The sequence below is a fragment of the Perca flavescens genome, chromosome 10, assembly GCF_004354835.1.
Source record: "Perca flavescens isolate YP-PL-M2 chromosome 10, PFLA_1.0, whole genome shotgun sequence".
In the NCBI taxonomy this organism is placed as follows: domain Eukaryota; kingdom Metazoa; phylum Chordata; class Actinopteri; order Perciformes; family Percidae; genus Perca; species Perca flavescens.
In genome coordinates, this window is record NC_041340.1 from 35,462,679 (window position 1) to 35,484,108 (window position 21,430).

General features: G+C 41.8%; 1 protein-coding gene across 1 annotated transcript; it reads right to left on the bottom strand.

Annotated features, from left to right (window-relative positions):
- Window positions 1-259: 259 nt before the first annotated feature.
- Window positions 260-13,828, bottom strand: LOC114562856 (integral membrane protein 2A). The gene is made up of 6 exons (XM_028589499.1): window positions 13,436-13,828; window positions 7,279-7,416; window positions 4,687-4,872; window positions 3,544-3,654; window positions 2,563-2,707; window positions 260-1,699 (listed from the first exon to the last, which is right to left on the bottom strand). Exons 1-6 carry the CDS (start codon window positions 13,505-13,507, stop codon window positions 1,605-1,607), a joined length of 747 nt encoding a protein of 248 aa, XP_028445300.1. The 5' UTR covers window positions 13,508-13,828; the 3' UTR covers window positions 260-1,604.
- Window positions 13,829-21,430: the final 7,602 nt, after the last annotated feature.

A 21,430-nucleotide genomic window follows, 5' to 3' on the forward strand; every position in this document is an offset into this window, starting at 1 on the left:
AAATGTGACTTTTTTTTATATTTATATTTCAATAAAAGCTGCGTTGTTTCATTCTAAATGTGTCTGAGCCTGGTGAAGAGAGAGCTGTTCCTGTTATGAAGGATGAACATGTCATCATCTTTAATAAGAATCAGGAAATACAGAATACAGGAAAATCCTGAAACCAGCTAAACTTTCCCTATAGATTTATTTTGATGATTCAGGATGTGTTGGTGCTGCTTTAATTGTCATAGTTATAATAAGCAAACAAGTCAAAATATTCAGTAGGTAAAGAAATGCAACTTTATTCAGCAACAAAGTGAATTCATTTCAGTAGCTGCACACAACATTGGCTTTTATCTAATCTAGTAGTGTTAAAAAGCCGAGACAGAAACACATTTTGACTCGCACACTTCTGTCTGATTGTCTTTCTGTGAAGGAAATCACTGAAAAATGACTTGAAGTTATTTGGCAAAAGGCCTTTTTCCCCCCTCATTCTTTAAAGTTTTTCCTTTAGGGTTTTTCAAAATAAGGACAATTGCTTAATGCAGATTTATTGAAGGATTTTTACAAACATATTGTGTCTGTGACAATTTTTAAATAGGTCGAGTTCTGCAAAACTTTGAGCCCCCTAGCTGCTTATTAAAGCTACCTCAGTAAAGGTAATCTCACATTATGGGACTACAAATTCATAAATAAGAATTTAAAATCTGACAGAAAGAATAGGTTTTCAAATTTGGTGAAATTTCCTTTTAGCTCATCAACCATCCTTCCAAGTTTATTGTCACAAATGATATTTCTACACAAACACAAGTCATATAGGGTGTTGGACTGCTCACCTTAATGAATAACATAAAGTCATAACACAGCAGGATGGCAGAGGCCTCTGGGAAATATCTACAACAAGGGGTGACAGAGAGATCTCTGGCACCATCCATAACAGACACTGACAACCATGTTACATGCGTACTGTAACTGTAACTGTACAATACATTTCCTGGGTGACTTGTGCTATATCACACTAGAACATATAGTAGATCTTATCAAGGCTGCTCTATAAACCCCGTTAAGAAAGGGAACTGTAGGCGGACACACAAGACAGGTCTGATATGAAGGACTTCTCAGTATCACTAGGATATTCAGTAGAATGACAACTCTAGACGGGAGTGGATGTTGTAATACAGTAACAACGATAAGATAATAATTCAGCAGGAAGCTACGGCAACAGAACAGAAACCAACAGAACAAATGAAACTTAGTGTATTGTTAGTAAGAAAGCTGATTACTAGTACAAGACTAACTAGCGAATACTTGAGCAAGAGTGCTATGACTTATACAGGTTGGGGGGCGGGGGGTTAGACTATACAACGCTGTAACTTAAATTCACTTTTCACTGGGGTTAAAGCAGGGGAGGCAAAAACTGGAGTTAAGAGTTTAACATAAAAGTAACTTTCTGCTGAAAGCTGTTCCCTCCTTCGCCTACTCCCTCCTTCTCTACCTCTGCCACTCTGGCTATCCCTATCACTCACTCTCTTTCTCCCCGACATATGGCGCTCACGATCACTCTCTCTCTCTCTCTCTCTCTCTCTCTCTCTCTCTTCCTGACCTATGCACGTGCTTTCCCATCAAGCCTTGCAGATCCTGGTCTCCGTCACAAACTTGTTCTCAAAGTGGCGGACGGTGAAACATTCGTCCGCAGAGCGCTTCTGGATGCCCCCACCTGACAGACACAAAGACAACACAAGCAAACTAATTAGTCCTGAATATTAAAGTGACTGCATGTTCGATACATTAACTTTTTCCAAGTCCAATTGATCATACAATCGTCTTATAAATTCAAAATCTAAATTAGCTACTTCTGTGGTGTTACATAGAGGAAGTGGTACCTGAACAAATGAAACCAGTTGTTAAAGTCACAAGTGTGTTAATGGGTTTTATTTAGATGTGACCGTTGATCGTTGTCATGGGAAAATGGTTTCATCCTCATTTCTAACACAAAAAAAAACAAAACATATGAAGCGTAAATTAATTTGAAACTGTGAATTCACCACAAACCTTGTTCTTTATATCTATGTGCACTGACACACACACACACACACACACACACACACACACACACACACACACACACACACACACACACACACACACACACACACACACACACACACACACACACACACACACACACACACACACACACACACACACACACACACACACACACACACACACACACACACACACACACACACACACACACACACACACACACACACACACACACACACACACACACACACACACTTCGGGCTTGGTCACATCAGCGCGATGAGGCATTGAACATTTGAAATTTAAGAAAAGCTTATTATGTAGGTGCGTGCCTGTGTTAACGTGCGCTTGTTGCTCTGTGTGCGCTGATGTGCTCATCTGTTGACATTTACGAATGCCTTCCTACAGTTGCTTAATAAAAGCTTTCCACACAAACAACAATATCTTAATGCCTGTTCAGATACTGCGCTGTCGGGACGCGGGCCGGGCAGAAAAATACAGACACACACGGACACACACACACACACACACCTGGCAGGCTGGAGCGGCGTTGCATTCTGTAAGTTTCCTTTCCGTCACACAGCCGGCGGATGTAGAAGCCCAGAGGCTTGACGTCATCGATACGCTCCGTCACCACCAGGTCCTCGTGCACCAAGTAGCTGCGGTAAGAGCCGGACTGGGACAAGAATTAGAGATTGTGAACAAAATGATTTGAAAAGAAAAGCAGCTCAGCAAACGGCAACCACGCGAGAAACTGAGTGACCAATCTAATGTGTCGTCACCTAAGGTCTGCATTTTATTCACGACTTCCACATTCCATAATGAAATTCACTGATTGCACCACGAAACAACGTGGTGTACAACATGTCATGGTGGAGAACTCCGTGGGAACTAAGTGCTCCGTACCTACATACGGTCTGACTCAAACTTGGTCGTGCTGACAATATTCAACTCTCGCTAATCTGAACCAGCACAATATTTTCAACATATCATTTGGACTGGTAAATTAACAACATCAGTAGTAGTTGTAAGTAAGTACTTTTTCTGATACCAAGAAATAACTGTCTATGATGAAATGGGATCATGCCAGCCACGCTAGCATCACCATGTTCATCTAGAGCCATCATAAGGTCATATTGACTTAATAAAATTCTTTTACAGTTCATGACTAACAACTTGCAAAACTAATGACATTCCTGCTAACATGCTAAACGTGAGGTGGTGAACACGGTAAATATTATACCTGCTAAACATCAGCATGTTAGCATTGTCATTGGGAGCGTGACAGATTTGCCAGGATTAAAAGCACATACAATACAATTGCTGGAATTATTATAAACCCCTTTGATTTCCCCAGGTAATATTTAGCCCATAATATTAAGGCTTATGCGTGAGCTTGAATGAGAGTGCTGTGCCAGTATAGTTTTTTTTTTCTCTATCATCCCAGCTAGGTTTTCTTCTACTGGCAGCTGCGTGCAGAGATCCGGCAGACACAGGCTGATCCTGACTCACCATCAGCTGGGAGAAGAGGTCGATGAGGTCCTGAGGGGGGAGCACCACAGAGGTGTTCAGAGGAATCACAAAGCAGGTCCTCAGAGTCAGGTCCAGATACGCCGTCAGCTTCTACACACAGAGACAGACACACAGAGAGACAGACACACACAGAGACAGAGAGAGATTTAGTCATTCAAATATTTTTTTTGTTAGTCAAGTTTTAGTCGACTCGTCATTTTAGTCTAGTTTTAGTCAAAAGAGAACTCAATATATCGTTTTAGTCAAAACATTCGTCTTTTTTTTAAATAAATTATTTCTGAGATTATTTCTGATAACTATTTCAGTCAAAGTGTTTCACCAATCTCAAATATTGGTTAAATGTCAATCACCTGACAAAATACACTTTTTTTTTTTTTTTCCCCATTCAAAATTTTTGTTGAATTCTTTTGTCTGCAGTGCTTCCTGTCAGTTATAATGACACATTCTGACTTTTTGTCAATATCATTGTACGTAAACTGCGACCAAATATCGAGCCTCTTCCTTCTACCTAGCATGTCGTCGGTGCTCATCGCTCTGGCAGAAATCTCTGGTGTTTGCTACCGTCTATGGGTGTTGTGTTCTTGCTCCATGTAGTTTTGTGTTGCAGCCACCGGCCGGCAGCTACAGCCACCGGCCGGCAGCTACAGCCACCGGCCGGCAGCTACAGCCACCGGCCGGCAGCTACAGCCACCGGCCGGCAGCTACAGCCACCGGCCGGCAGCTACAGCCACCGGCCGGCAGCTACAGCCACCGGCCGGCAGCTACATAACAAACTCATTCGGAATATTTTGAAGGCGTAACAGCTGAATATTCTATCTCATATGATTGTAGACGAAAATAAAGAGAGATTAGTTAGACTTAGTTTTTATTTTATGCAAACATTTTAGTCTCGTCTTTTTTCGTCAACAATAATGCATGCTAATTTAGTCTAGGGTCAGCATTTTTGGACATTGGTGCAGTCTCGTCATTGTTTCAGTCATGGAAAAAAAAGGTTGGTGACGAACATATTTAGTCTTGTCTCGTCTGACGAAATTAACACTAAATAGCAGCCTCCACGATTAGCAAATCACATTCTTTCAAATCTCGTTTTGAGAAGGCCCTAATTCAGAGTGTGAGTGTTACCTTGTTGAAGTCATGGAGGATGTAGGCAGGGTCCCCGGGTCTGAAGCGGGGAGGTGGGATGCTGATGACGGCCATGCTGTCAGAGATCTCCACCTCCTCCTCCACCCGTGGCAGGTAGTACGGCTGGCTCTCTCCACCAGCTCCGGTCGACACGTCACTGAACTGCATCGCACCGTGATACAGCCTCTGGAGGACACATGCAACAAGCTCAATTATTTTGTGATGAAATGCTTTAATTTTCCTTTTTTTAAAGCTATAATGCTTGCATGTCATCGCCCCCATGAGGAATTCGGCGCGTCCACATGATAGGGCTGGGCGATATGGAGAAAATCAAATATCACAATATTTTTGACCAAATACCTCGATATCGATATCACGATATAATATTGATACATTGCCCAGCTCTACCACATGATACAAGCCTTTGGTGATCATGCACCAATTAGCTTTATACCAACTAATTTGGCAATGACTTGAATGTAACGGACGTTCATTAATATAAAATAGTTGCACACTACAGCTTTAATGTTCCCACTTTCTTCACTTAACTTGTATTTCAAACTTGGGGAAAAAAACCTGACGAACCAAAACAACGCATGCCAGCATGGGACGCCGTTGTCGTTGACTCGTGGTGGGGTGGGTCTTTGCCTCACGCTATGGCTCTACTGTACACACCCAGTGGTTTCTCTGCAGGGTGTGCTCTGCAGACACACTGTGCCAGTCTTCTTACCGCAGGAATCCCATACTGCAGCAGTAAAGTTTCTCATCAGGGGCAACAGTTCAGTGTATCTACATCAAAGAGGCAGGATTTGGTCTGAAAAAAAGCGCTGACAAAGGCTTTAAAGTTCCTTTAAAGGATTTTTCGATCACTAGGGGGCAGAAAATACCCTCAATATTCCATTGAATTTTGTAGATATCTGTAGTTTTTATTTGGTTACTGTGTATCCTTTTGCAGGTATGTTATGCATATATTACTTCATGACAGAAATAAACTAGCTTTCTATGGTGTTCAAGTAAACCAACCCAATCTACCACTTGTTTGTTTTTTTAAATATGATTGTGGAATTTTATGTTCTATTTGCTTTGTATGTATATGCTTATGTGAAGCACTTTTATTTTTTTTCTATGTCTTTGAGTATGAATCGTGCTCTATAAATAAAATGCCTTGCCTTATCTGGAGACCAAACCATAATAATGAGCTGAGAGTGAGTAGAAGTGGCATGATGTAACATTGTGAACTGTTGAGGGTGTTTATTCTCAGTTCAATCTGTAGAATCTGTATCGCACTCATGGGACTAATGTGATAGGTTTAAGAAAAATATCAAACTTATGGGGGAAAGGAAAGGAAACTTGAACAAGATAGGATTATTTAATAAACCAGAATACAAGAAGAAGGTTAAGTAAATGTCAAATAAAAAGACAACATTTCAAATGGTACAGTTACAGTATATCCGACAGCGTGGCACAGCAGCGACCTGGACTCGTGCTGCAGTCTTATGTGGTTTTATTTTTTGTTATGCTAACAGGTAATCTAGGATGTTGGCCAGGGGAGTTGTGCAATAGGTCGCCATTGTCAGGAGGTGTGTATGTGTAATGTCACAATTTGTAAGTGGGATGAATCTCCTAATCAAAGTTGAATATAAAATTTGAACTTAGAAGTGTTTCTGCATTGTATTAATAGTTAAATAAGCTATTTTAGGCAATGCTTCATTTGCATAACCCCTGGGGGCACAGAGATAATACAGTATATAGCGAGAGCATCCCTGACAACACAGCAATATTTTAAAAGGATGGGTCTGCATTTTCTCTGAAGACAGAAGTGGGCGAGAGTCGGCATTCTAGTTTCCCACCAAGGGAAGAGTGCAAACAGCTTTGATTACTCTTCCCAATCTCAAATAACACTCCCCCACAGTACAGTAAGAGATAGTTTCACTCGTACTATAAAAAAAGAAAAGAAAATTGGGATCATTACTCGTGAAAGACTTGCTTCCATGCTTTGCTCTTCTATCTTAATAGTAATAAAAATTATGATAAAAGGCAGCTTATCAAATACTCTCAATGGAACTGAATACTTTGAATTGTGCCATGTTTAGATATACCCAGCCAGAAGAAGAAGAAGAAGAAGAAGAAGAAGAAGAAGAAGAAGTGCAGGTAGACTAACTGCTAACATCAGTTTTAAAGTATTTCTTTACATTGACATGGCTCTTTTTTTTTTAAAGATTATGCTTTAGCATTTTGCCTTTACTAGGCAAAGACTGACGAGTGTACATTCAGGCAGGAAACACAGGACGAGGTCCCCAGCTGGAATCAATTAAACATTTTGAAGCATTTTTGCAATGTTAAAATAGCTAATTTAAAACCACGACACAGCCTGTATAGATGCTCTCCGATTGTTTGTATCTTGGCTACTTGTAACACTACAGTATATGGATCACATCACATTTCCTGCGTCACATGGAGCGTGGCACAGGTCAGGAGTTTTAACAATTAATAACACACAAATAAAAACATTGAAAACTCCATTAGCAATGATAAAACTAATGCATATTGGTAAATGTACCAGTAACAACACCCACAGGCATACATTTTTACCTTTGGGGTGAAATATCGATAGAGACAGGCTCCTCCAACGATGAGCCCGCTGAGGATGAAGGCGATGCCCAGCAGGGTGAGCAGACAGCGACCTGTGGAGCCCTCGCTGCCCGCTGTAGCAGAGGCCAGCTCAGGATCCTGAACACAAAACACACAGACGCAATACCGTCGGAAAATCTGTACGTCATAATATTGGAGAGGGGGTTGTAGCCGATTCTGTGGTCTGTCCTGGGTGGGACCAGTGGTCTCTGGCAGGGACCAGTGGTCACAACCACTAGGGGCGCTAGAGACACTGGTCGCGACCAGCTCCTCAGTGGTCTGCCCTGTGGTCCGTGTGGTCTGTGAAGCGGCTTTAGTATTGTCAAACCCTTCCTGTCGTTTTGGCAGCACTGTTAGCTGGATAAATGTCAGAGATCACAATCTTTTGTCTATAAAATACACTATATCATATATATTATGATTATTATTGTTATTATTATTATTGATAATGGAGATCCGTGTGGTCAGGACCAGCTGGTCTCTGGCACGGACCAGTGGTCACAACCACTAGGGGAGCTAGTGGCACAGTGGTCATTACCAGCATCTTACTGGCACAAAGGGCACTAAAATGACTGGTCCTGACCACCTCCTCTGTGATCTGTTCTGTTCTTGGGACCCTTGAGTGATCTGTGGAGTGTTTATTTTTAATACAACTTTTCACGTTTCTCAAAGTGTGAGCAGAGTCGCCTAATGTGAGAAGCCATAATAGTTTGTCTATCCAATGCTATTGATCACTATTATTAATAAAACTCATAATAACAATGATTAAATTATTATGATTAGTCGTAGTTGTATGAGTAGTACTATTGACTATGCAGGTCCATGTCTTCCTGACTGGTTTAAACTTTACCAATGTGTTGCATTTTAAAAGCTTGTCACATTACCCTTTGTATCAAATCTTGATCTAGAAACTAAAGTCAAATACATGTAATGGAGGAAGAAATGTAGAGTTGACTGACAAAGCAACATCAAATGAAATACAAAAATGTAAAAGTTCAATTAAAAATTCAACTTAAGTAGCCTACAGTACAGTAACAAAAGTAACAGTCAAATCATCTTGATTTATCCAGCACCTGATAAAAAAAAAAAAAAAAAAAAAAAAAAAAAAGATTCTGGGTTCTGATAGGGCCTCTTGTGGCTTTATAAGCTTCTTCTTCTTCTTCATTTGGGGCTTATATTCAATGACATTTCAGTTAGGCTATAGCCAAAGACACAGAAGATGGCTCAAATCTAAAAAGAGTCTGATCACGTAAGCATACCTCGACGAATAACAATAAAAACAATAAAAGTCAAAGATTACTTACACAGATCGTTGGAATGGGCCTGGGAATCTAAGAAATCCCAGCAAAGTATATCCTAGACCATATTTTCCCCCCTTTGTGGTTTTAGAATGAGCATACAGCGTAATAATCATCTTTTTACGGCTGCTAAAATTGACGATACTTTCAAACAGTGGGACAGTATGGGCCTTTCAACATGTAAAGATTTTTCCTAAATAACATCTTTCTCAGTTTCACTTGGTCAGTAAATTCAACATCACTAAATCCAGTTTTTTCAGATATCTTCAGGTTCGTCATTTCATTTAAACACACATCTCATAATTTTCTCAATTGCCTGAGCACTCTGACCTGGAGGATATACTGCAGACCCCTCTAACCTTTAGAGGCCAAATCTCTAACATATAATTCAATTATGTTCAGTTCAGTTAAGTCACCATTTATTATCCCAAATGGGAAACTTGATATGCAGTTAGAAGTGAAAGATAAAAAGAAACACATTCAAGCCACATTCAAATAGAGGCAACATTACAAGACGTGAGTACAAAAAAGATTTCCTGTGTAATACACACAACAGAATTTATCACCACTGGAACAATCTCTAAAAACAAAACAAGTACTACATTACATGTGCAAATTAAGCTGAGTTATTGCACATGGGACAAAGGAGTTTTTACCCCTACTGGTCTTAAACCGAGGTACTCTAAATCTGCGACCTGATGGGAGTATTACAAACTCTACAACTACTACTACAAAGAGTGAAGGGGGTGGTTTATAGATATAGACCGGGCCTTGCAAAGAACTTGCTGGTCAAAGATAACCATCAAGGGGGACTGTGAAAACACCTTACAAGCCACCTTTACAATATGGCTTAGGTGGTTTTTGTCTCTGATATTAAGGTTACCGTACCAAGCAATCATGGCAAACACAAGAACTGATTCAATAAAAGATTTATAAAATAAGGACATCATTTTCCTATCTACATTAAGTGTTTAACTTCTAAGGAAGTACAAACGTTGAGGTCCCTTCTTACAGACTGCATCACTATTCACATCACACTTCAGGTTTTTATCAATGACAGTTCCCAGATACTTGTACTGTTCAACAAACTCAATTTCAGTTCCCTTAATGAAAGTCTTAGATGGTGGGAGGAATACTTTCCTAAAATCAATGACCATATCCTTGGTTTTTGTGGAGTTTAATTGGAGAAAGGACTCATCACACCATTGGACAAACTCATCCACAACTGGCCCATGCTCAGATTCATCTTTACGGAGCAGGCTAATGATGACCGTATCATCAGCAAACTTCAGAATGTGCCTGTTCTCATGCTGTGCCAGTGGAAGAGGAGCGCTGTTCTGAAAGCCATTAACCCTAACCCTCTGAGATCTACATGTTAAAAAATCTGCAATCCAGCCGACAAAATTTACATCAAAATTAAAATAGGTATGCAGTTTCCAAGCTAAAATATGTGGTTGAATAGTATTAAAAGCTGTTGAAAAATCCATAAATAAAAAAGTCTGGCATGAGTGCCAGGACCTTCCAGGTGCTTATTCAGAAAGTTAGGCATCTTCTACCCCCATCCCTGCCCTATATGCAAACTGCATGGGGTCTAAAGCCTCCTCCACCATAGTTATCAGTTCCCTTTTGACCAGCCTTTCAAATGACTTCATGACCAGTGAAGTCAATGCCACTGGTCTAAGGTCATTTAGCACCTTAGGGGTTCCGCTTTTAGCCCCCGGAACAACATTGGACTCCTTCCATAACTTTGGGACCCTTCACTGCTCCAGAGATATCCTAAATATTTTACAGAACACATCACAAAGCTGTTCTGAACAGTGCTTTAGCAATCTTCCTGTAATAAAATCAGGCCCCATGCTCTTATTTGTCTTAACTCTCTGAAACTCTGCCTTAACATCATGGGCATCAAACATCTGGCTCAGCTTTGTGGAAGAGGAATACTCTTTGCATATTTCTCTAAGTTGCTCTGTGAAGTCATGAGTCTCAAATCTCACTTTACAGTATATCCATGGATCCTATCAAAGCAAAATGGGAAGAAGAGTTAGGGACAAATATATCAGATGCTATATGGGACAGAGCTCTAAGCTGGGTGAATGCGACCTCTTCTTGTGCACGTTTGAATTTGATTCCGTTTAAAGTTCTTCACCGTATGCACTACAGTAAGGTTAAACTGGCCAAAATATACTCTGACATGGATGACATCTGTGAAAGATGTAAAATGGACAGAGCAGATTTACTTCACATGTTCCAGGTTGAGAGGTTGAGGTCTTAAATGAAGCCTTTGATTTAGATCTACAACCTAGCCCTACAATGGCCGTGTTTGGGGTAAAAGGGGGTGATATTGGAAGGTCCAATGGGAAGGAAAGTGTTGTTGCTTTTGTCACCTTAATAGCACGACGGAGAATACTACAAAAACATCTACACCACCAAAAGCCTCCACATGTCTTTCTGATATTATGAGGTTTCTAAAAATAGAAAAAAATCAAATACTTTCTTAGAGGATTAACCAGAACATTTTACAAAAACTGGGACCCTTTACTGGCTTACTTTGAAAGACTTACTACACGTCGCTCTTAATAACTGCTAAGATTTGTGAAGCACACTGATTACACTATTTGCTATCATGAGTAATAGAAAAAAGGTGTTTTTATTATTTTTTATTTTTTGTTTCTTTAGCTTTCCTTTCCTCAAGGGTTTGTTGTGGGTGGGATGGGGTTAATTGAAAGAGGTCTTGTTATTGACATTGTAATGTTGCACTTTATCTTCTCTAAAGCAATAAAAAAAAAAAAAAAAAAAAAAAAAGAATGAGCATACGGCATATGATCAATATGATCACACCTGGCATCAAAATTGGAAATGGCTTCTTATTGGCAAGGAACTGAATCACCAACAGTTTACTTCATTTCATTAGTTTAAAAGGCAGTGGCTATGTAGCCATGGCATGATCAAAAAACCAATTGAAAATTAATCTTCAATTCTCAATGGAAGACACGGACCTGCATAGTTGATAGTACTACTCATACAACTAATAATAATAATTTAATCAGTTATGATTTTTATTAATAATAGTGATCAATAGCATTGGATAGACAAACTATTATGGCTTCTCACATTAGGCGACTCTGCTCACACTTTGAGAAACGTGAAAAGTTGTATTAAAAATAAACACTCCACAGATCACTCAAGGGTCCCAAGAACAGAACAGATCACAGAGGAGGTGGTCAGGACCATAGACCGTATATAATGGACCAATAGACCCCGTTGCTCTGGACGGAGACCAGTGAAGGCTATTAGAAGCACTTTTCCGGTGATGGCCAGCTTTACTGCGCAGCCTCCAACTGAGAGAATGTGACGTGAGCAACGTGTCTGAAAGTTGTAAGTCTTCTGGTAGCTGTGCCAAGAGAAATCTCAATCATTCCCAATCTTACAGATACGGAGACTGTAGGTGTATGTAAGGAGATAACATGGGCACAGGCTAATTATTGATCACTAACATGCTAGTTAACATTAGTAATTAAACCTAAACATCTCATGTAAGTTGAAACTGCCTGCGAGCTTCTCCTGTACTATACGGTAATTCCTCTACTATGCGACAGTAAGTCACTTGGTTATGACACAATCGTTAGCCTATTTTTACAAAAGCGTCTGCTACGGAGCCATAACGTGAGGTACAAGGTAATGAAGCCTTTTATACATTGTCGTGTTTCTTTGGAACTAAACAACGGACAAATAGAGTCTTTAAACGCTTCAGATATAAAGTTATTCGCAGTCAAGTGACGTAAAAAAAAAATGGCGGTCAGCGGAATGCTAACAGGAGGTGATGGCCAGTTAGCAACAAAATGGCGCCATGATGGCTCGAGTTCTGAAGCGAAGCTTACCCCCTTGGTCAGGACCAGTCATTTTAGTGCCCTTTGTGCCAGTAAGATGCTGGTAATGACCACTGTGCCACTGGTCGCAACCAGTGTCTCTAGCTCCCCTAGTGGTTGTGACCACTGGTCCGTGCCAGAGACCAGCTGGTCCTGACCACACGGATCTCCATTATCAATAATAATAACAATAATAATCATAATATATATGATATAGTGTATTTTATAGACAAAGGATTGTGATCTCTGACATTTATCCAGCTAACAGTGCTGCCAAAACGACAGGAAGGGTTTGACAATAAAGCAGCTTCACAGACCACAGGGACCACAGGGCAGACCACTGAGGAGCTGGTCGCGACCAGTGTCTCTAGCGCCCCTAGTGGTTGTGACCACTGGTCCCTGCCAGAGACCAGCTGGTCCTGACCACACAGATCTCCATTATCAATAATAATAATTACAATAATAAGCATAATATATATGATATAGTGTATTTTATAGACAAAATATTGTGATCTCTGACATTTACAGACCCCAGAATCAGCTACAACCCCTGCTGTAATATTGCATGCATTTCCTATCAACATTCAACGCATGTACAGCTTTGACTCAGCCATCCCATAATCCCGTTTTTATGTCCGGCCTCTGCAGGACAGCTATGTTGATGTTCAGAAGATGGGCGGTCTCGCGCTCTGTGCTGCATCAGGTGCAATATTGGCTCTCGTGCATTTTGCGAAAAACACCGCAAACCCTTTGATATCAAATTTGGCAAAATGCAAGAGAATACATAACTCACGTTGCTATGTAAAACCATAGACATTATATAAGAAGTAAAACACACGCAGACGAAGTCCACGGTCACATCTGAATGCTTTCTTGCCAGTGCAGGCAGGCCTGCTACCGCAGGCTAAAAACGGACACCGGGCTCAGACGACGCACTACAGCCAGTTAGCTCACCTTCTCAGCGGCTGGCACCTCTTTGCCCAGCGCCTTCTGCGCCAGGGCCGAGTTAAAAGCAATCTTCACCATGCTGGAGTGGAAACGTCAGCTCGGGTTTCTTGTACAAACAGAAGAAGGGGAGAGTGTCGGTGATGGAGTTCAGGCTCGTTGTCAGCAGATCCTCCGCGCAGTGACGCACTTTGCAACCTCGGCTTTATGTAGAGCTTCCGGTGGCTGGAGGGGATTAAGAAGACATCCGAAGCGGAAGCTAGGAAAAACTACTTCAACTTCAAGCTACATAAAATATATACACAGTTTACGTCTTGGGAGAATTTAGACGGCTGTTATTGCTGGTCTGACAGTAACCACTGAAACCATTTATTGCCTCGTTTATTGCCTCCAGTATCCTTCTCTTGAGAGTTCTTCTGTGTAGCTTTGGCGCTATCTAGTGGTCACAACTGGGAATAACCTATATTTAGTTTTTAGATGCTCCCCATCAGAAAAATGTGGGGGGGGGGTCTGGGTGTCCTCCCCCAGGGAAGTTTTAGCATCAACGACTTTCATTTCCTTTATTCTGATATAAAGGAAAATGTAATGGAAAGTAGGCTATGTTGTTGCGTGTCACTGGGAATTTTTAAGTGTGTATATGGAAATCCTGGAGCTTTCTTAGTGGGTACTTTTTTTTTCTACTGTGTATACCTGCGCAGGGGTGTCGGATTGGGGGGGGGGGGGGGAGGGGACTGAGTATCCAGGGCCCTCATGTGAGAAGGGCCCAAAAAGATGCTAGAATGAATAGCTGTGGATGCGGGGAGGGGCCCATAGAGAATGCATTTCTACAGGGCCCAGAATTTTGTGCTACGCCCCTGTACCTGCGTATCATGACTACACCACTGCATTAGAGTGAACCTAATCACACATGGCTTGAACTATTTACACTTTCAGTTAAGCTTCTCTCCTTTTACATGCTATATTCTGTACAGCACATGACACAAAAATGACTAAATTCTGCGCAGACTGCACTGTAATGTAATGCAAATAATATTTTGAGTGTATAGAGTAGTCTATTCATCTCTGTGAATATTCCACTCTGTAAACTGAGTCTTTAAATACATCCCTTCCTTCAGGCTGGGTACTACCTGCCAGTGTGTCTGCCCACTCACACTGACACACACAGTACACTGCCTTCACTGCACTGTGTGGAAACACAGGCCAGTGCCAAGGCTATACTGTACAGTATGTTTGACACATATCCTCAACCTTCTGGTCTGTGGTGGTCCTCTGCTTCCTCTGCTTTCACTCTCCTGACTCGGTTAAGGTTGTATGTATGAGTAAATAAACACTTAGCCTACTGCCGCACCAGCGCTCTAAGTCCACGCAACTCCATGGCATCTCTCCAGCCCTCTGCACTGCAACTGTACCATAATGCATCTCCCAGTCTCACAAACACACACATATAAGCACACAGGCACTCTGCAAGGCTATGATATTTCCTCTGTTAAACAGACAGATTGGACCGGTAATCACCACTGAAAGGTACATAAACAAAGCAGCTGATTTCTGTACCTAACTCCCCCTCCGTGCTGCCCCCCTCCCCACCCCTCCAAACTGACTCTCCCTGAAAACCCTAAGTGGTCCTGAAGGCTTGTTTATGGGCTCGTCTTACGCTGTGTTTGATCTGAGAGCTTGCCCACACATGCATGCGTGGAAAACACACTCACACACACGCAGCAAGAGAGAGGGAGAGCCAGCATTAGGAGTAATAGCTGAGATGATAAACAAAAGACTTAGATTTAATCCTGAGGGCTTCTCAGCATCACACACAACAGAGGAAGAGGGGAAAAAAAAGCAGAAGAGGGAGCCAGGAGGCGACCGCACTCTCGTTCCATAGGGAAACCAGGGATGATTGGGGGGAGAATGCGCAGAGGCAGGTGGGGGTGACATGGAGTGATTCTTGGGGAGAGTAAAGTGATGACTGGGAAAACACAGAGAGGGAGTTACAAGGAGAGGCAGAGCAATCTGCAGTGTCTGATGCTTGAGTGAGTTTTCCGAGGAGCTGATTAACGGCAGATTAAACTCGCCGTCCATCCAGTTTACATCTCAAACTTTCTAACAAGCCTGCTTGGTAGAATTTCTGTGCCTCTCAGACTGAAAAGAGCAAAACATACACAAGTGGACACCCATGTTTTTGTGCACAGGCACACATAGGCAGTGAGCGTCATAATGGTGGATGGCAGGCGTGTATGATGGAGTTTGAATGCCAGTGTTTCCCTGTGGTCTGCAGCAAACGTCCAATAAAAGCAATAAAAATACACGCACACACACATACATGTAGACACAAACACACAAACTTCTTGCCTGCAATGTCAGCAAATTGAGAAAGTCTGCAGGGGAATAGCTGGCTTCACAAAGTGTGAGAAAAAGAAGCTCTGATGCATGACATCACCCGCACATAAGCCAACAAATATGAACACACACGCCTCATAGATTTGTCATTAATTTCAATACCAGACATGTGAAGCCGCAAGTGACAAATGACTTTGTCCCTTTCACTGCTCCCAAGCCTTACAGTAGCCTACATGCAGTACAGGCACACACACACACACACACACCCACACACACACACACACACACATATATAGACCCAAAACTGCAATGGTAACAGCTGGCCACAGAGTTGCGTTGAACCAAAAAGTCAGACACTGCTCAGTGCTTCATAACGTCACTGACATGTCTTGTCCATGTGGACCCACCATAATCACCATGTGCCTTGAGTGGGAGAACATTTAGTGGTCAGAGAGAGAGAGAGAGAGAGAGAGAGAGAGAGAGAGAAAGAGAGCGCAGACAGATATGGAGAAAATGTAAGAGAGAAACTGCAAAGCAGATCCCGTGGGTATAGGCCCTACATGTGGCGGAGAGCAGTGATGCTGCTTCAAAGCCCCTTTCAGATTCCCCCCTAAAAATCAGTGTGCATCACACTCTCATGATCCTTGCCCCGCCACACACACACTTTTGGCAATCACATATGGCTTTGAGACAAGGGTGACAAATGAGTCTTTCCTGTGAGTATCAGCTTCTAAAGCTACCTTGGCTCTCCCATAGCACTGCCTGTCCCCCTGTCTTCATCCTCTCAGCTTGGCTCACCTCTGGGAAATGTAATAATTTCATGCTGAAGGAGCTCTGGTGAGGTAGTTGGAGGGGTGGGGGGCGGGGGGAATTGGGTTGTGCCAGCTATTTGTAAGTTTGTGTGTAAAGCACTAAGTTCTTCTTCTAACTACTAGCTAGTTTTTAGCTACAGTAGCTAATGTGTGTTGCACCATTAATTCAATTCAATTCAATTTATTTATAGTATCAAATCATAACTAAGAGTTATCTCAAGACACTTTACAGATAGAGTAGGTCTAGACCACACTATAATTTACAAAGCCCCAACAATTCCAACAATTCCAGTAATTCCCTCAAGAGCAAGCAGTGCGACAGTGGCGAGGAAAAACTCCCTCTTGGGAAGAAACCTCGGACAGACCCAGGCTCTTGGTAGGCGGTGTCTGACGGGCCGGTTGGGGATATGATGAACAGTGGCGATAATAGTCAAATTAATAATGGAACAGGTAGTTGTAGTAGTTCATGTCATATCAAGGCGCTGCAGGGCGTTCCAGGATGTAGCGTGGCCCAGCAGAGCATGGATGGGCATAGCAGTAAGCTGCACGGTTCAGCAGGAAGCAGCATGACATTGCAGGGCACCGCTGAGATCAGCAGGGAGTGCAGCAGGACCACGGCGACAGCTGCAACCAGGATCTTGGTGCCAGCGTTCTCCAAGGAAATACGCTGGGGGAAAAAACATAAGGACTCCGGGGAGTAAACTCCCCAGAAGCTAGGATTAGTAACAAGCATTTCTGGGACGGGATGCACACAAATGGTAATAGAAAGGGAGAAAGAGCAGCTCAGTGTGTCAAAGGAAGGAAGTCCCCCGGCAGTCTAAAACTATAACAGCGTAAAATTATAACAGCGTAACTAAGAGAGACAGGACATAAGGAGAGGTAGCCTGTTCGGGCTTTGAACTCACCCCCGCCGGATCGGGCTTAGCTGACCTGCCTCCCTCTACTTTTGTTATACGTTATTAATCTAACAATTATGAAGAGAAACAGTTGGGCCAGTTAGGTGGACACTGCAACTCCTCACTCCCTAACTATAAGCTTTATCAAATAGGAGAGTTTTAAGTTCATTCTTGAATGAGGTGACAGTTTCTGCCCCCCGAACCCAGATCGGGAGCTGGTTCCACAGGAGAGGAGCCTGGTAGCTGAAGGCTATTCCCACTAGAGCGCAGTACTCTAGTGGGACAATAAGATATTAGGAGCCTTTCTAGATATGATGGTGCTTGACCATTTAGCGCTTTGTAGGTCAGGAGAAGGATTTTAAAATCAATTCTGTATTTTACAGGAAGCCAATGCAGAGAAGCTAATACAGGAGAAATATGATCTCTTTTCTTTGTTCTTGTGAGAACACGCGCTGCAGCATTCTGGATCAGCTGGAGAGTCTTAAGGGACTTATTTGAGCAACCTGACAGTAGGGAATTACAATAGTCCAGCCTGGACGTAACAAATGCATGGACTAGTTTTTCAGCGTTGTTTTGAGACAGGATATTCCTAATTTTGGCAATGTTACGAAGATGAAAAAAGGCTGTTCTTGAGGTTTGTTTTAGATGGGCGTTAAAGGATATATCCTGATCAAAAATAACCCATAGATTTCTGACAGTAGTGCTGGAGGCCAGGGCAATACCATCCAGAGTAGCTATGTCTTTAGATAATGAGGTTCGGAGGTGTTTAGGGCCCAGCACAATAACTTCAGTTTTGTTAGAGTTTAACATCAGAAAATTATAGGTCATCCAGGATGTTATATCTTTAATGCACGCTTGAAGTTTAGCTAGCTGACTAGTGTCGTCTGGTTTGATTGACAAGTATAGTTGGGTGTCATCCGCATAACAGTGAAAGTTAATTGAGTGTTTCCTAATAATATTACCAAGAGGAAGCATATATAAGGAGAATAGAATTGGTCCAAGCACTGAGCCTTGTGGAACGCCATGGCTAACTTTAGTGTACTTGGAGGATTTATCATTAACATTAACAAATTTAGATCGATCAGAGAAATAGGACTTAAACCAGCTTAGAGCAATTCCTTTAATGCCAACTAAGTGTTCCAATCTCCGCAACTAAATGCAGCACTAAGATCTTGTAAAACAAGAATGGAGACAAGTCCTTTGTCTGCAGCAGTTAGAAGGTCATTAGTAATTTTCACCAGTGCCGTCTCTGTGCTATGATGCTTTCTAAATCCTGATTGAAAGTCATCAAATAAACTATTGCTATGTAGAAAATCACATAACTGATTAGCAACCACCTTCTCAAGGATCTTGGATAGAAAGGGAAGGTTAGATATAGGTCTATAGTTTGCTAAGACCTCGGTATCAAGGGTGGGTTTTTTCAGAAGATGTTTTATCACAGCTATTTTAAATGACTGCGGTACATAACCTGTTAATAAGGACATATTGATCATATCTAGTAATGGAGTGTTAACCACGGGTAACGCTTCTTTGAGAAGTCTCGTTGAGATGGGGTCTAAGAGACAGGTAGATGGCTTAGCTGAGGATATCTTTAACATTAATTGTTGAAGGTCTATAGGATAAAAGCAGTCTAAGTATATGTCAGGGCTAGTTGTTCTTTCTAGCGGTCCTGCATTTAAAGGTGAACTGTTAGAAGTTGAGGGCAAAAGGTGATGCATTTTATCTCTAATTGTTATAATTTTATCATTAAAGAAGCTCATGAAGTCATCACTACTCAGAGCTAGAGGAATAGATGGCTCAGTAGAGCTGTGGCTATCTGTCAGCCTGGCTACAGTGCTGAAAAGAAACCTTGGGTTGTTCTTATTTTCTTCTATTAGTGAAGAGTAATAGTCTGATCTGGCCTTTCTTAGGGCCTTCCTATAGGTTTTGAGACTTTCTTGCCAATCCAAAGGGGATTCTTCCACTTTGGTGGAACGCCACTTACTTTTGAGGTTTTGCGAGATTTGTTTTAATTTGCGAGTTTGGGAGTTATACCAAGGTGCTAGTTTCCTTTGCTTCATCATCTTCTTTTTTAGGGGAGCAACAGAGTCTAAGGTCGTCCGTAGGCAAGTTGTAGCACCGTCTACAAATGTATCAATTTGAGAGGGACTGAGGTTAACATAAAGGTCCTTTGTTATGTTAAGGCATAGAGTCGAATGCTGTTGGAATATCTTCCTTAAATTTAGCTATAGCACTGTCAGATAGGCATCTGGTGTAGAAGCTTTTATCTAATTTAGTATAGTCAGGTAGTAAGAATTCGAAAGTAATTAAAGAATGATCTGATAATACCGAATTCTGCGGAAATATTATTAAATCCTCAATTTCAATACCATATACCAGCACAAGGTCGAGGGTGTGGTTAAAACAGTGCTTCGCCTTGTGCACACTCTGACTGAAACCGATTGAATCCAGTAATGAGTTGAAAGCAGTACTAAGGCTATCATTGTCAACGTCCACATGGATATTAAAATCACCTACAATAAGTACTTTGTCTGATTTAAGGATTAAGCATGATAAAAACTCTGAGAATTCAGATAAAAATTCAGAATACGGACCTGGAGCCCTGTAAAAAACAACGAATATAATTGGCTGTAATGTTTTCCATTTTGGATGTTGAAGATGAAGAACAAGACTTTCAAACGAGTTATAATTTAGTTTAGGTTTAGGATTAATTAACAGGCAGGCTTGAATCAAAGATGGCTGCAACTCCCCCTCCTCGGCCTGAGCCTCTAGGAATTTGAGTATTAATATGACTGGGAGGAGTCGCTTCATTTAAACTAACATATTCTTCACGGCCCAGCCAGGTTTCAGTAAGACAAAATAAATCAATTTTATTATCTGATATCAATTCATTTACCAATACTGCTTTAGAAGATTGAGATCTAATATTTAATAGTCCACATCTAATGTTCCTATTTTGTTCTATAGTTGCAGTCGTTTTAATTCCAATTAGGTTGTTAAGTATAGCGCATCTTTTGTTTACCTTTGATTTAACCGATCTGATCCGGGGGACAGACACCGTGCTTATTAGACTATGAGTGGGTGACTGCTCCAACGGAAGCACAGAGGGGCGCATTGCACTGCACCTCTGATTACTAATATCAAACTTGGGTTGTCATGGTTTATGTCTGATAAACTCGGTCAGATTTTTTGATATGAGAGTGGCTTCATCCCAGGTGGGATGAATGCCGTCTCTCTCCATCAGACCAGGCTTTCCCCAGAACGCCCCCCAGTTATTCACATAGCCCACATCGTTAGCTGGGCACCACCCCGACAACCAGCGGTGGAAGGATGACGTACGGCTGTACATTTCATCATTGGTCAGGTTTGGCAGGGGTCCAGAGAAAACTACTGAGTCCGACATTGTCTTTGCGTATGCACAAAGTGACTCAACATTAATTTTAGTGATCTCCGATTTACGACCATTACCCCCTACGTGAAGTATGATCTTACCGTATTTACGGTTCTTTTTAGCCAACAGCTTTAGATGGGTTTCTATATCATGTGCACTCCCTGGTCTAGATCTAACGCTACGCTTCTCTCAGACAGTCACCCACTCGCCCGGTTGCTCGGGGTCTGCCGGGGGACAGCTAGCAGAAGCTAAAGAAGCTACAGTATGTTGGCCCGCATCAACTACGCTGGCTAGCTACGGAAGCATACGATTCTGATTCCATGGTGCGGAGCTGTGCCTCAAATTCACTAAGCCTTGCCTCCAGAGCAGCGAATATACTACATTTATTACATGTGTCGTTATCACTAAAGGAGGCAGAGGAATAGCTAAACATTTGACACACAGAGCAAGAAAGAGGCGGAGAGGGAGAGGAATTAGCCATTGCTAATGGCTAAGCTAAAGTAGCTAACAGCGTTTTAACAATTGTAAATTCAGCGAGTCAGTCGCTGTAAATGAAGCTAAGTATAAGTGC

Coding starts and splice junctions, on each gene's coding strand:
- LOC114562856 (XM_028589499.1), bottom strand. CDS start 13,507: ATGGTGAAGATTGCTTTTAACTCGGCCCTGGCGCAGAAGGCGCTGGGC. Junction 7,417..13,435: donor AGGTGCCAGCCGCTGAGAAG/GTGAGCTAACTG, acceptor TTTTGTGTTCAG/GATCCTGAGCTGGCCTCTGC. Junction 1,700..2,562: donor ACGCCGCTCCAGCCTGCCAG/GTGTGTGTGTGT, acceptor TGTGTCTGTCAG/GTGGGGGCATCCAGAAGCGC.